Raw genomic sequence first — 14,871 nt, 5'->3', positions numbered from 1 at the left:
ATCACTACCACCACCTTGCTGTCCCAACATCTCCCTTCCCAACGACCACAAATGGAAGTTTTCTGTTGTGATGGTGGTGGTTTTTCCCCACCAGGGTACAAAACTCAATCCAAACCTAAGTTGCCCTTTGGTTATCATATTTGTCCAGGATTTGGAGCATTTCATCATAAAATGCCACAAATGTCAGTGTCAGGAACCCACCGTTCCTAGTGGTCATTGACTTTGTGCCAATCCAATCTAAAAATTGACAAACCCAGCAAGAAATTTTTGCAGCAGCTGCAAGGAAGTGCCCCAAATAGAAACAGAAAAATGAACAGGGGTCTTTCCTCCACTTCCGGCTATCAGAGAAGACACAGTGCCTAAGCTTACAGGCGAGAAGGCCTGGCTGTGTCTCTCTGCTCTGCTATTACCACCCCTTCTGCCTGGGCTCCTAATTGCTCAGAAGAGGGAATAATTTCCACAGCAGCTACTGTCAACCATATTTAGATTGAATAGATGCCAAAGAGGCAAGGGTAAATGGGGCAGAGACAATGAAAAATCACTTTTCTCTCTGAGGCCCAAATACAAGAATATTATGAAAGCACTTTCTGGTGCATTCCTGCCCGGTTTCACCTTTGTTGAATGCTCTTCTGAGAGCTACCCCCATCTCTTTGAATTCTGTGAACCTGGGATCAAGAGGCCCATCTGGACCAGTCCCCTCCCCATGGCTCCTTGCCCTAACCTTTTCCTACCGCAAAGACAAGGCAGCCCTAATGCCAGGACCAGATCAGTAGGAGAAAGAACCTTTTGGCGTGGGTACCACAAAGTGGGACCACCCCTGTCTTCATGAATGCCTGCTTGCCTCCTTGACCCCCTGTCACCACAGGCTTAGCCTCTGTTTTCTGCCTCTCATTCAGAGAATGGGAATTTAGAGAATCATCAAGATTTCGTTCCCACTCCCAACAATCTCCAGCACCTTGTCGTTTACTCTGGTCCCCTTGGCTCTCACAGTGCCCTTCTGAACTCTCACTGCTTGCTCTGTACTGAAATCCTATGCAGCTGTGACTAGGGGTGAGGGGGTGAATGCTGGGGGAAACTGTACCCAGGAGTGTAGAGCCTTGTTTATTTCAGGCTTTGGTTTTTCAAGAAAACCATAAGGCATCCTGCAGGAACTAGAGAACAGTAATTAATGATCAAATCTTCATTTAGCTAACCTCATAATGGGAAACTTGATTATCGAGAGCCTCTGGGTATACTGAGATCCCATCAGCCCTGTTGCCTTGGACTTGCAAATAGCAGGATGTGGCTCAAACACAGGGGCTTGCAGGGCCCTTGCTGCACTCCCACTGTCTTATCCTCATAGGGCTGCTATAACAGAAATTCCATAAGTGGGTGGCTTTAAAGAACAGAATTCTTATGGTTATGGAGTCTTAAAATCCAAACCATAGTTTTGGCTATGTCAGTTCCTTCCTTTTTGGTAGCTATTCCTTGGCTCTTTGGCTTGTAGCCATACCTCACAGGGCATCTGTCTGCCCCGCATCCCCCTAACCCCTCATCACAGTGCATGTGTGCATATCTCTGTGTCTGCTCCTTTATAATGAAAAAATGATTAGATTTAGGATCCACCTTACACCGGTGTGATCTAATTAATAGAAACCAGTAAACCAATTGCCATGGAATAGATTCTGACTCATGATGACCCTATGTGTGTCAGAGTAGAACTGTGATCCTTAGGTAATTCAGTGGCTGCTTTTTTGGAAGTAGGTCACCAGGCATTCTTCTGAGGTGCCTCTGAGTGAACTCAAACCTCCACTGAGCAGCCCAGCATGCCAACTGTTTGCACCACTGGGGTGTGAACCCACCAGGGACTCTAACAAATGTAACAAAAGAAAATTGTATTTCCAAACAAAATCACAACCACAGGTCCAAGAGTTAGGATTCTAACCCATAATTTGCGGACACAATTCAACCCATATGAGCCTGAAAGGAGGTCAAGAAGGAGAACACAGAGCCACCCAGCACTTTCAATAGGGTCAAATCCAAGTATTCTTCTGTAGTCTTCTTTATTTTTGTCCAGCTGACAGATGAGTGGTGGAACTTTTAATATAGATACTAAATGCATACAAAAACCTCAGAGTCAGTATATGTGTGGTCAAATGTGTTTACTCTACAGCCCAATGGCTTGGCGTGGGATCCTGATATACCACTGTCTGGCTGGGCTTTGTGAGAGCTACTTTTATCTCTGTGCCTTGGTGTTATGGATTAAACTGTGTCCCTAAAAAATATGTATTATAAATCCTAACCTCTATGCCTGTATTTAAAATCCCATTTGGGAATGAATTATCTTTGTTATATTAATGAGGAAAGATTAGCATAGGGTGTATCTTAACTCTTAAAAGATAGAAAAGGAGCAGACTAAGCAAGCTGAGATGGGAGGAGGTAGATGCCAAGTCACATGGTGATCTCCAAAGAACCAGGAACAGAAGCTAAAGAGACAAGGACCTTCCTCCAGAGCTGACGTAGAGAGAAAATCCTAGAGCCAGTACCCTGAATTTGGACTTCTAGCCTCCTTAACTGTGAGGGAGTAAATTTCTGTTTGTTAAAGCCATCCACTTTTGGTATTTCTGTTATAGCAGCACTAGATAATGAAGACACTCAGTTTCTGGGTTAGTTTTTTTTTTTTTAGGATTTGGGTGAAGATTCTGGGTTAGTTTTTTAGAGCTGCCATAATGAAGTACCACAAAGTAAGTGGTTTAAAACAACAGAAATTCAGTTCTGGAAGCCAGGAGTTCAAAATCAGGATGTCACCAGGGCCATGCTCTCTCTCCTAGCTTCTGGTGACACCCAGTGATCCTTGACTTACAGATTTATCACTCAGATCTTTGCCTTTGCCTTTACGTGGCTGTCTTCCCTCTGTATCTGCCACTGTGTCTGTTTATTATAAAGAGATGTAGGATTGTTGTTGTTGTTGTTATGTGCCGTCGAGTCATCCCCGACTCATAGCAACCCCTCCTTGGGTTTCCGAGGCAGTATCACTACAGAAGTAGGACCCACCCTTTTTCAGTATGGACTCATGTTAACTAATAACATTTTCAAAGACTCTATTTCCAAACAAGGTCAAGTTCATAGGTACCAGGGGTAAGGGCTTCAACATATCTTTTTTGGGGGCACAGTTCCACTCATACAGTTTCCTTGTGTAAATCTCTTAGAAAGTGCTTGGCTTGTGGTATGCAGCAGGCCAATATAGTATTCTTTTACACAGACAGCATAAAAATTTCCAGACATGAAAATACCTACTGACATTCACAAGCCTCAGCTGAATATGGGAATGATCAATAGCTGGTGGAGGAGAGGCCCTCTGTGCACTCATTTGTTTTTCTGGTCTAGTTTTAATATCACTGCACTGCCAATCAAACCACAGAAAAGAGTTCTGGATGATCTGCCCTGCTTACTTATGCACACCAGCCCTGACTGGACTCGAAGTAGGATGGCAGTATAAAATCTTGATTTTCTTTTATTTTTGCTGTCTCCACATCATATCCTTTAATTGCATTTTACCAATGCTTTTTGTGCACTCTTTGTTTCCATGAAGCATAAAGGATTTGCAAATTGGTAGCATGTGAATATGGGAGCAGTGCTGGTTCAGTGATAGAATTCTGACCTTCCATGCAAGAGACCCAGATTTGATTCCTGGCCAATGCATCTCATGCATGGCCACCATGAGTCTGTCAGTGGAGGCTTGCATGTTGATATGATGCTGACCAAGAAAAGCCTGGTGATCTGCTTGTGAAAATCCAATGGAAGCCCTGTGGATCACTCACAATGATCTGACCCACAACTGATCATAGGGTTGGTGGAGGGTGGAGTCATCATGAGTCAGGTGCTGACTCGGTGGCAGCATGTAGATAAGAAGCTCTCTGCCCACCTGACAAGGCTGGCTGAAGGTCTTCTTATTCTCAATCCCAAAAATAAGGTTGGTCTCACTAGGTTTGGCTTGATTGTTTTTACTCAGGGGCAGCAAGAATGTTATGGGCCATATGGGAATTGACTCGATGGCAACTGCTAGCAACAAAAACATGGGCAGCCGCTGTGTCAATCCATCTCATTGAGGGTCTTCCCCTTTTTCACTGACCCTCTACTTTACCAAGCATGATGTTCTTCTCCAGGGACCATTCCCTTCTGAAAACATGACCAAATCACATCATGCTGGTCTTCAGTTAATAATATTATATTAATATTGATTTATTAGTGGTAACAAATGTACCACAGGAATGCAAGATGTTAATAATAGGAGAAACAGTGTGCAGGGGTCAGGGAGGATATGGGAATTCTCTGTACTTCTGTAAAGCTAAAATTGCTCTAAAAAATCTGTTCAATTCTTTTTAAATTCACTTAATTTTTTTTTAACATAATAGTCCCTATGAGATAATTGGAAACTCCTGTGGTACCACTAAGCCAAGTTGTCAATCATTTCAGTATTAAACATGATTCTCCACATAGTGGTAATGTCATATACAGATGTGTTTACATGGACAGTAACTTTGTTTTTCAAGCTCTTTTTACTGACCAAAAGAATGACGTTTTCATAACTTGTATGAAAAGATAAAGATGCACGTGTAATATTCTAGTGCCTGAAGTGATATTTTTTTCTTTTTAAAATAGACCTTTAGGTGGGAACCAGAGAGGAAACACATGGACGTTGGCATCACCATGGAAACTAATTGCCCCTCTCCCTGCCCACTCTTCACTGCACGTTGTCATTGTTTTGTAGGTGGTCTTCAGCAAGTACTGCAACTCCAGCGACATCATGGACCTGTTCTGTATCGCCACCGGCCTGCCTCGGTGAGTGCTCGCAAGCTCCTTGTTAGGATGGCTGCCGTTTTGCCTCCAGGCCTTTTCCAATTCCACTTGAGAGGAAGATTCTTTGAAAGGGCTAATCACCACATATAGGATATAAGAGGTGTGGGAAGGTCACTTGAATTCACTTTGTTCTCAGGAGCTCTTTGAAATCAATCAATAAACCTGTGGGAAAAGCTTGGCTGCCAGTTCTGCCACTGCTCGTCAACCCGCCTCTCTGTGTCCACACAGAGAGACCCATTAGTCAGAATTAATCAAAAACTATGATTTTAAGATCTTCTTCCTCCTCCCTCTCTTCCTCCCTCCTCCTTCACTTGTTCTTTCTTTCTCATTTATCCATTCATTTTTGGAGAGTTGAGAAAGGAGGATGGTCCTCTGGCTCCAAACAATCCAGCAGATGCCTTTTCTGTCTCAGGGGGTTCTACACAGATTAACATCTGGCAAAAGTTAGAATCCAGAAATGAGTTGAAGAGACCAGAATTCTACCTTAGAATCGTCAGAGTTTTGTAAGTTACTTTTTCCTAAATTGTTTGTTTAAGCAAGTGAATTTCTAATTTTAGCATCGGAACTTTCCAGTGATAATGGGTGTCAATTGCAATTAACTTTAAGGTTAAGATCTTGGTCAAAGAAGGTGAGAGGTAGAAGAGAAAACAGAAGTCTTTTACACAGAGGTGAGGAGAGACTCGAGGGATGAAACTGTGTGCCTGAAAGTAGACAAGTGGCAGAGTTTGCCATAGTAAAAATAGCCAAAAGTTTGGGATTTCTTTGGCATTATTTATTAGGCATTGTGTGTGTATATATATATATTCTTATATACTATAAACTCACTGCCCTCAAGTCAGTTCTCACTCACACTGACCCCTATTGGTATTCCAAGGCTATAACTCTTTACTGAAGCAGACTGCCTCATCTTTCTTCTGTGGAGCAGCTGGTGGGTTTGAACCACCCACATTCTGGTTAGTAAATGCCTTACTAACTATGCCACCAGAGCTCCTTCTGTATTGTATTGTATTGTATTATATATCATATAAAGAGCTCTGGTGGTGTAGTGCCTAAGGCATTTGACTGCTAACCAGAAGGCTGGTGGTTTGAACCCACCAGCCACTCCACAGAAGGAAGACTGGGCAATCTACTTCCATAAAGATATACTGCCTCAGAAACCCAAAGGGGATCGCTATGAGTTGGAATTGACTTGATGGCAGTGAGTTTGGATTTTAGAGTTGTATATCATATGAAGAGCCTGGGTAGCACAAATGGTTTCTAGTCAGCCGCTACCTACCCTAAAGTTTGGTGGTTCAACCTGTCCAGTGGTACCATGGAAGAAAGGCCTGGTGAACTGTTTCTGTAAAGATTACAGCCAAGAAAACCCTATGAAGCAGTTCTACTGTGTAACACATGGAGTCACCATGAGTGTATGTGTGTGTGTGTTGGGGGGGACTGACTTGACAGCAGCTAACAACAACAATATACCAAAACCAAATCAAACCCATCGTCAATGAGTTGATTCTGGCTCATAGTAACCCTATAAGACAGAGTATAACTGCCCCAGGCTTTCCAAGGCTGTGAATCTTTTTTCTTTGGTTTTACTTAAAAATAGTTGTATTTCAGTTCCACAATTTGCTCAAATACTGGTGTTCTTATAAACTTTCTACAGGATTTTTTTTTCTAATTAAACCTTAACATTTTTTTTTCAAATTTTATTGTGATTTGGGTGAAAGTTTACAGAGCAAATTCATTTTCCATACAGCACTTCACATACACTTTGTCTCATGACACTGACTGTAATCTCCCACAATGCAACAGCTCTCCTCCCAGTTTCTCCTCATAGCCACCTCTTCCTTGTGTCCTTTCCTCCCATCCCCTCCTGCCCCCCAAGCTGTCTCCCTGTGCATACCAAGCCCTTCTATTCTCCCATGATTGATCTCTCCAACGAGTGTATCTACCTAATGTAGATATACTCATATGCCTGTCTTTTGTTTGTCTGGAAGCCACAGGTGTAGGTTCAATTCCAGACCTGAAGGGCAGGTAGGGGCCATAGTCTCAGGGGTTCCACCATGTTCTGTTGGAGCATCAAACTTGGTCCCTGCCATTTTATGATGCTGAGTTTTGTTCCACATTATTCTCCCACTCTATGCAGGATCTCCTACATAGATTCCCCTCCGAGTGGTTGATAGTGGTAGCCAGGCACCATCTAGTTCTGGCCTCATAGCCATATAGGCTGAGGATTGTATGGTATACCAGTCCCGTGGACTAATTGTTTCCATGCATGTTTGATTTTCTTCATTCTTCTTTGCTCTGGATGAGGAGAGACTCATCGTTGCACCTACATGGGGGCTTGCAAGCTTTTAAGGTCCCAGTCGCTACTTGCCAAAGTCTACAGTATGACTTTTAAACAAATTCTTCACATTGTGTCTTGACTATACACTCATGGAATTTCAGGGAAAAAGTCCTGTGTTTTAATAGCTTAATTTGTAATAAAGGGATGACAGGTGGTCACATGCAGTCCATGTGGGATTCTGACATAACATTTAGTGAGTTTTCTGACATAGACCATCCCTTTGATGCTGAAGGCAATGCACCTGTTTAAAGAAGTGACTATAGATTTGGATTACTGCTCTCTGCATCTTCTAGTTTTTCTGTGTTATCTTCCCAGTTAGTGTAGAATTTTGTGACCCTGGGATTAGATGCCAAAGCATTCCTTTGAAGCTTAGTAAAGTCTTTACTGGTGGATTCTCCCTTAATTCTGTCTTGGTGTATTCATTATTTACGTAATAGCCACCTCTAATAAATTCTTCACCTCAATGCATGCATGTAGCTAGCACAACTGTTACACCTACTGTATCTGTATCTGGAATGAGTCCTGGATTAGGTGCATCAGCCTGAAATACAAACATATGCCTTCCTGGCCACACAGGTCCCAGGAAAACAGAGTCTAAAACTTGATAGTATTCTTCACTTTCTGCAGAGCCCGTATAGATAATTTTCCATCCCGGGTCTTCAGACAGGTCCATGATGCACTCAAAAGTGACCTTGAACTGGAACAGGTTGTAGAAAGGAGAAGGATTATCCAGCACCACCACACTGTTCACTTGAACTTTTGCCATACTTTAAAAACACATAAGCTATGGGAATGGAGGCTTGTTGCAGCCCAATAAAGTCCAGTGTGCTGCCCCTCCAGAGAACACAGAACCCCCCCAGGCCCCACCCTGTGCCAAGGTGATGTTGTGCCGTGGCGAGTTGAGAAACTTTCATTCCTCTTTTTATTTATGTGGGAGCACTCCAGTGTTTTTGCAGCTTTCCTATTTCCAAGGCTGTAAATCTTTATGGAAGCAGACTGCCACACCTTTCTCCCATGGAGTAGCTTGAGGGTTTGAACCACTGAACTGTCAGTTAGCAACCTAATACTTTAACCACTGTGCCTCCAGGGCTCCTTCAACAACAATAAAGTGTAAAATATATATAAGTAATATGATATATAATACGTATCATCATATGTAATATAAAAAAAAAAAAAAAAAACACTGCCATTGAGTGGATTCCGACTCATAGTGACCCCCATTAGGTTTTCAAAGTAGTAAATCATTATGAAAATAGATTGCCCCATCTTCCTTTCCATGGAGTGAGTGATGGGCTTGAACTGCCAACCTCTGGTTAGCAGTCAAATGCCTTGGGCACTGCATCACCAGAGCTCCTTCTATGTAATATGATGTCATATATTATTTTATACTATAATAGTACATATTATTTATATGTTATATAACATCATATTTTATTATAAATATAGCCTTGGGGTCTGGATGTCATCACCTATTGCATAGATTTTAAAAAATAAAAAATAAAAATCTGAAGGTCAGAGCATTTAAGTAACTTGCCCAAAGTAACCACAGCTCATAAGAGGTGCAAAAAGATGAGAGGTTGGAGAAGGAAGACTCATCTTATCCATTTAAAACTACTTCACAGGAGACTTTCATGTCTATGTTTAGATGTGCTTACAAAGGAACTGGGAGCAGAAAGGCAAACTATGAATTCATCATCTGCTGATGTAAATGTTCATTTTCATTTTACCAGCTTTTTTATTTTTTGTTATTTACCAACTCAGTAAATCAGAATTCTTCCAATTCTCATTTTAAATTATTTCAAAATGTGCAAAGAACTTAAACTTATATACCACTGTTTAATCTATTCACAAGTGGAATTTCAATGTCTTAATGATGACTACATTCCCTGGTGTTGTCACAACCCCATTTAAGCTTGCTAGTCTTTTGTACTCATGTTCTTGTTCTTTCTAAAGTCATATCCCCCAGTATGATACTTTAATAGTAGACACACATTATGCATTTGTCAAAACCCATAGACTCAAATGATGAACCACAATGTAAACTATCTGGAGTCATTGGGTGGTGCAAAGGGTTAAATGCTCAACTATTAGTCAAAAGATTAGTGGTTCCAACCTACTCAGAGCACCTCAGAAGGCAGGCCTGGGGAATTTGTTTCTGAAAATTCATAGCCTTGAAAACCCTTCAGAGCACACTAAGCTGCAATCAACTCCATGGCAACTAACAACAATGTAAACAATGGACTTTAGTTAATAATAATCTATCAATATTGGTGTATCGATTATAGCAAATATACTATAAGAATGCAGATATTAATAATGGGGAAGCTATGTCAACAAGGCCTTTGTCAAATCCATGTGTATACCCCAGAGCAGAGAACATGGGTGAGAGCACTGTCTTGGTTGTCTTTCAGGAACACAACCATCTCCCTCCTGACCACAGATGACACCATGGTCTCCATTGACCCCACCATGCCCGCAAACTCAGAACGGTAAGAGGCTTCTGCCAGCTTCCACAGCTTGTTCTTCTCACGGGGTGTCTGCATCACTATACGATATGAGAAGGTTTCCTATGATTATTATTATCTTTTTAATTGTTGCTGCAGAAAGATTTGGGAGCTCTGGTAGCATAGTGGCTAAGACACTTGCCTGCTAACCAGACGGCTGGCGATTCAAACCCATCAGCCACTCCTTGGAAGGAAGGTTGGGCAATCCTACTTCCGTAGTGATACTGCCTCGGAAACCCAAGGAGGGGTTGCTATGAGTCGAGGCTGACTCGACAGCCCATAACAACAACAACAACAACAAGCAGAAAGATTTGAATTTCAACCAAACATGGAAGGGGTGGGTTGGAGAGAGCATAAAGGAGGCTTGATCAAGCTCACTGGTTTGCAGAAGAATTGGTCACTTTCCATCATAATAATGACTGCCAACATGGCCAGGAACCATTCCACAGACTCTGTATTCAGTTTGCAACAGCCCTCTGAGGTGACACTGTTATTAATATTTTATAGATGGAGAAACTGAAGCACAGGAGGAAGCCCAAGTTCAAGTAGTAGAACCGGGCCCCAGGACCCCTGCAGTGAATGCCAAACTGTCTTCCTAGAAAGGGCTGTAGGAGAGGTCCTCCCCAGAGCCTCTGGGGAACATTCATTGTTTATGCACTTGGGCAAGGCCCATGTTATAAATGGATGTGTGCCTCCCTGCAAAGAGGAGGAGAAAGGGAACTAGGACTATAGAGAGGTGGGAGAACCTAGAAAGTAAAAGGCGTTGGCAGCAAATGCATTTGTGAGTGTATGTAAGATCAGGTGGGACAAGCTAGCCGTGTGTAGCCAAAGGGAGGACACTGAGCAGAGGCCCCTCAGATCTGTGGCTCACCCATTGCTGAGTGACCCAGAAGTCTCTGGCTTAATACTTTTGGTTGGGCAAGGCAGAGTTTAAGTTGTGTTCTGAGGGAGGCTTGTGTCTGATGAGGCATTGTACATGGGGTGCCCTCAGGACCCTTTTCTGTGGTTCTGTGCTCCTCACTGATCCTCCCTCTAGAGACTGACATGCTGTGACTGACTGTCATAAATCATGTCATCAGAGTCCTGCCTGGCTGACCCATAGTGAGCCCATCTGAGTTCACAGAGAAGCTGTGCCATGTAGACCCTCATACTTCTCAACAACTCATGGCCCAGGGCTGCCCAACAGCAGCATATAAATGTTTGGGTTCCATGTGATGGGATGGCCTGGGACCCTCACTCAGATCCCTGAGAGGCTGCCTACCTAAGCTGTGTGCATACCTGAGCATCTGGGGGAGAGGGTAGGCACCTGCTTCTCTTCCTGCTGCCCCAGAAGCTGGCTGTCAGTGGCCCACCGAGGTGCTGGGGATGGACAAGATGCCAGCCTGTTCCTAAGCTGTTGCCTCTTTCCTGCCCCTTCCCAGCCCCGGTCAAGGGTAAAAATCCTCTTCAATCAATGAAGGCTTTGCAAAACACAGACCAGGAGCTGACCAAATGACCAGCTTTGGTGGGACATACAAAGTTCTAGAAAATCTTAGCAGCAGTGATGGTCTTGATGCTCAGTGGCCAGTGGCCGGCACTGTTCTGGTCAGCTGCCTGCCCTGTGCCACTGAATGCTCCCTCCAGACCTCCCTCACTCCCAGCTGTGCCCACCAATCCCTCTCATTTCTTCCCCCAGGAGACTTGTCCTTCAGCCTACCCTTCTTGTTCTGATTATAGGCTCCTAACGCCCCAGAAGGGAAAGTGCTAATTGGTTCCCCAAAGACTCCTAAGGTTCTTACAATCTCAGTACAAATTCAGCCTGACCTGGATCCTGCTGCAGAAGGAAAGTGAACCAGTGGCCTGTCATCCCCTGACATTCCACACAGCTAAAACTGTCTCATGGAAAGGGAAAATGTTAACCAGTACGTTACGTCAGTGCAAGCTGGTTCTGTAACTGAGCTAAACTGCATTATTCTTCTTGAAGTCATGAAATTTTTCTGTAGAGGTGTTTAAACTATACAGGAAAGAAAGGTAGCTGAGCTTAGTCAACCAACCTCTCTGTCCTTAGGTGCTTTGTCAACAAGAGAAAGCATAAGCTTACACCAGACAAAACCCCTTCCTATGTCCAAAGTCTGGAATGCTCTACTTGTGATAGGCCAAGGTGTCATACTGATATAAGTATGAATATAGGCCTAGGTATAGATGATATAGATAGTTTAGATATAGGTGATATGGATAATGTAGATATGGATATGGTTTTAGATATGGATAGGTTTGTTGTTGTTGTTAGCTGTCATCAAATTGACTCAGACTCAAAGTGATCTTATGTAAACAGAATGAAGCTTTGCCCAGTTTTGCACCATCTTTAGGATGGCTGGTATGCTCCAGTCCATTGTTGTAACTGTGGCATCAATTCATCTCAGTATAAACTAGTTCAGTGAAACCAGTGGCCTTCAACTCTGCCTGGAAATTAGAATCACCTGGGATTTTTTGAAAGACATTGATGCCCAGCCCCCTCCTATCAAATCAAACCAAATGCCATCAAGTCGATTCTGACTCATAGCAACCTTATAGGAGAGAGTAGAACTTCCCCATGGGCTTTCCAAGATTATAAATCATCACGGAAGCAGACTACCATATGTTTCTCCCTCAGAGCTGCTGGTAGGTTCAAACTGATGACCTTTTGGTTAGCAGCAAGCGCTTTAACCACTGTGCCACCAAGGCCCCTTCAGCCCTCTCCTAAAACCAATTAAATCTGAATTTTTTTTTTTTTTAAGTTCTCCAGATGATTCCAATAGGTAGCCACATTGAAGACCACTGATGTAAAGTGCCTAGTGACATAGTACCTAAGGCATTTGACTGCTAACCAGAAAGCTGGTGGTTCAAACCCACCAGCCACTCCTCGGAAGGAAGATTAGGCAGTCTACTTCCATAGTGATACTGCCTCAGAAACCCAAGGAGGGGCCACTAAGAGTTGGATCTGACTCGACAGCAGTGAGTTTGGTTTTGGTTTTTGATGTAAAGTGTGAGAAAACCTCAGTAGCTATTCTTGCTAAAGGTTGGAGCTCAGCCCTCTGGTGAGCAGAAAGCCATGTCTATCCAAGGGGTCCTCCTTCTTGGAAAGTGCTAGATAAGCATTTCTAGTTTCCTGCTATCCACCTCTTTCTTGGTTTATTCTGCACAAATAACAGCCCTTCTCCATTAGTCTAGGTAACCAAGTCAATGGTACAGTTTACCAGGTCACATCTCTCTTTAGCTTCCTCCACTTCTGAGGACACTTGTAGTAACTTTGCTTAAACTTTCATCCCTCCTTATCTCCCCATCCACAGATTTACATTCCATCTTGTGGGTAGGACTTCTTCTGTTGTTGTTAGGTGCCATCAAGTTGGCTCCAACTCATAGTGACCCTGTGTACAATGGAACAAAACACTGCCCAGTCCTGCATCATCCTCACAATCCTTGCTATACTTGAGCCCATCATTGCAGCCACTGCATCACTCCATCTCCTTGAGGGTTTTCCCCTTTTCCACTGACCTTCCACTTTACCAAGCATGATATCCTTCTCCAGGGAATGGTCCCTTCTGACAACATGACCAAAGTAGGTGAGATGAAGTCTGGCCATTCTGGCTTCCAAGGAACATTCCAGCTGCACTTCTTCCAGGACAGATTTGTCCCTTCTTCTGGCAATCTATGGTGTTTTCAGTATTCTTCACTGACACCACAATTCAAAGGCATCAACTCTTCTTTAGCCTTTCTTATAAATTGTCCAGTTTTCACATGAATATGAGGTGATTGAAAATACCATGGCTTAGTTCAGGGGCACCTTAGTCTTTAAAGTGAATCTTTGCTTCTTAATGCTTTAAAGAGGTCTTTTGCAGCAGATTTTCCTAGTGCCATACAGTGTCTAATTTCCTGACTGCTGCTTCTATGGGTATTGATTGTGGCTCCAAGTAAAATGATATTCCTAACAACTTCAATCTTTTCTCCATTTACTAATGCAATTGTAAGGATTTTTATTTTATGTTTAGGTGTAAACCATACTGAAGGCTGTAGTCTTTGATCTTCATCTGTAAGTGCTTCAAGTCATCTTCATTTTCAGCAAGAAAAGTTATATCATCTGCATATCGCAAGTTGTTAAGGGCTCTTCCTCCAATCCTGATGCCACGTTCTTCTTCATATAGTCCAGTTTCTCAGCATACAGATTGAATGAGTATAGTGAAATGATACAAACCTGATGTATACCCTTCCTGATTTTAAACCATGCACTATCCCCTTGTTCTGTTTGAACGACAGCCCCTTGGTCTATGTACAGGTTGCTCATGAGAACAATTCAGTGTTTTGGAATTCCGATTCTTCATAATATTATCCATGATTTGTTATGATCCACATGGTCGATTACAAACATCTTTCTGGTGTTCTTTGCTTTCAGCTGAGATCCATCTGACATCAGCAATGATATCCTGCATTCCACATTCTAAATCCTGCTTGCATTTCTGGAAATTCTCTGTCAATATACTGCTGCAACCATTTTTGCATTATCTTCAGCAAGATTTTACTTGCTGTGATATTAATGATATTGTTCAGTAATATCCACATTATATTGGATCACCTTTCTTTGGAATGGGCACAAATCTCGATCTCTCCCAGTCAGGTGGCCAGGTAGCTTCTTCCAAATTTCTTGGCATAAGTGAGTAAATGCCTCGAGTACTGCATCTGTTTGTTGAAATACCTCAATGAGTATTCCATCAATTCCTGGAGCCTTGTTTTTTGTCAATTCCTTCAGTGCAGCTTGGACTTCTTCCTTCAATACCATTAGTTATTGATCATACACTACCTCCTGAAATAGTTGGACATCAACCAATTCTTTTTGATATAGTGACTCTGTGTATTCCTTCCATCTTCTTTTTCTTTTTTTTTTTTAAGATGCAACAGCTCTTTAATGAATCACAAATATATGCCCAGCAGATAATTAGATGTTGTTAGATGTCCAAGTTACACAGGGTTTAGGTATAATTTATCATTAGGTGCCATCGAATAGATTTCAACTCATTGTGATCTCATGACACAGAGTAGAATTGGTCCATATGGTCTCTCAGCTATATTCTTTTTTTTTTTTTTTTTAAAAAGCATTTTATTGAAATATAACTTATATACGGTGAAATACACAAAACTAAAGTGACATGGGTCAATGCATTTTTTTTTTTTTTTTTTTTT

The 14,871-nt window shown here is 42.4% G+C and overlaps 1 protein-coding gene and 1 pseudogene across 1 annotated transcript in view; one reads left to right on the top strand and one right to left on the bottom strand.

Annotated features, from left to right (window-relative positions):
• The window catches only part of PDE9A (phosphodiesterase 9A), a 191,687-nt gene that overhangs the window by 31,752 nt on the left and 145,064 nt on the right, over nucleotides 1-14,871 (top strand). The window contains exons 2-3 of the mRNA XM_007947308.2: nucleotides 4,751-4,821; nucleotides 9,586-9,663. Coding sequence (XP_007945499.2) covers nucleotides 4,751-4,821; nucleotides 9,586-9,663 — 149 coding nt within the window. The remainder of the gene's footprint in view (nucleotides 1-4,750; nucleotides 4,822-9,585; nucleotides 9,664-14,871) is intronic.
• On the bottom strand, nucleotides 7,432-7,940 carry LOC103202391 (annotated as a pseudogene).

This window comes from Orycteropus afer, unplaced genomic scaffold (assembly GCF_000298275.1).
Source record: "Orycteropus afer afer isolate SDZICR_OR568_19922 unplaced genomic scaffold, OryAfe1.0 scaffold00179, whole genome shotgun sequence".
NCBI classification, from domain to species: Eukaryota; Metazoa; Chordata; class Mammalia; order Tubulidentata; family Orycteropodidae; genus Orycteropus; species Orycteropus afer.
This window is presented reverse-complemented; position numbering and strand designations above follow the sequence as displayed.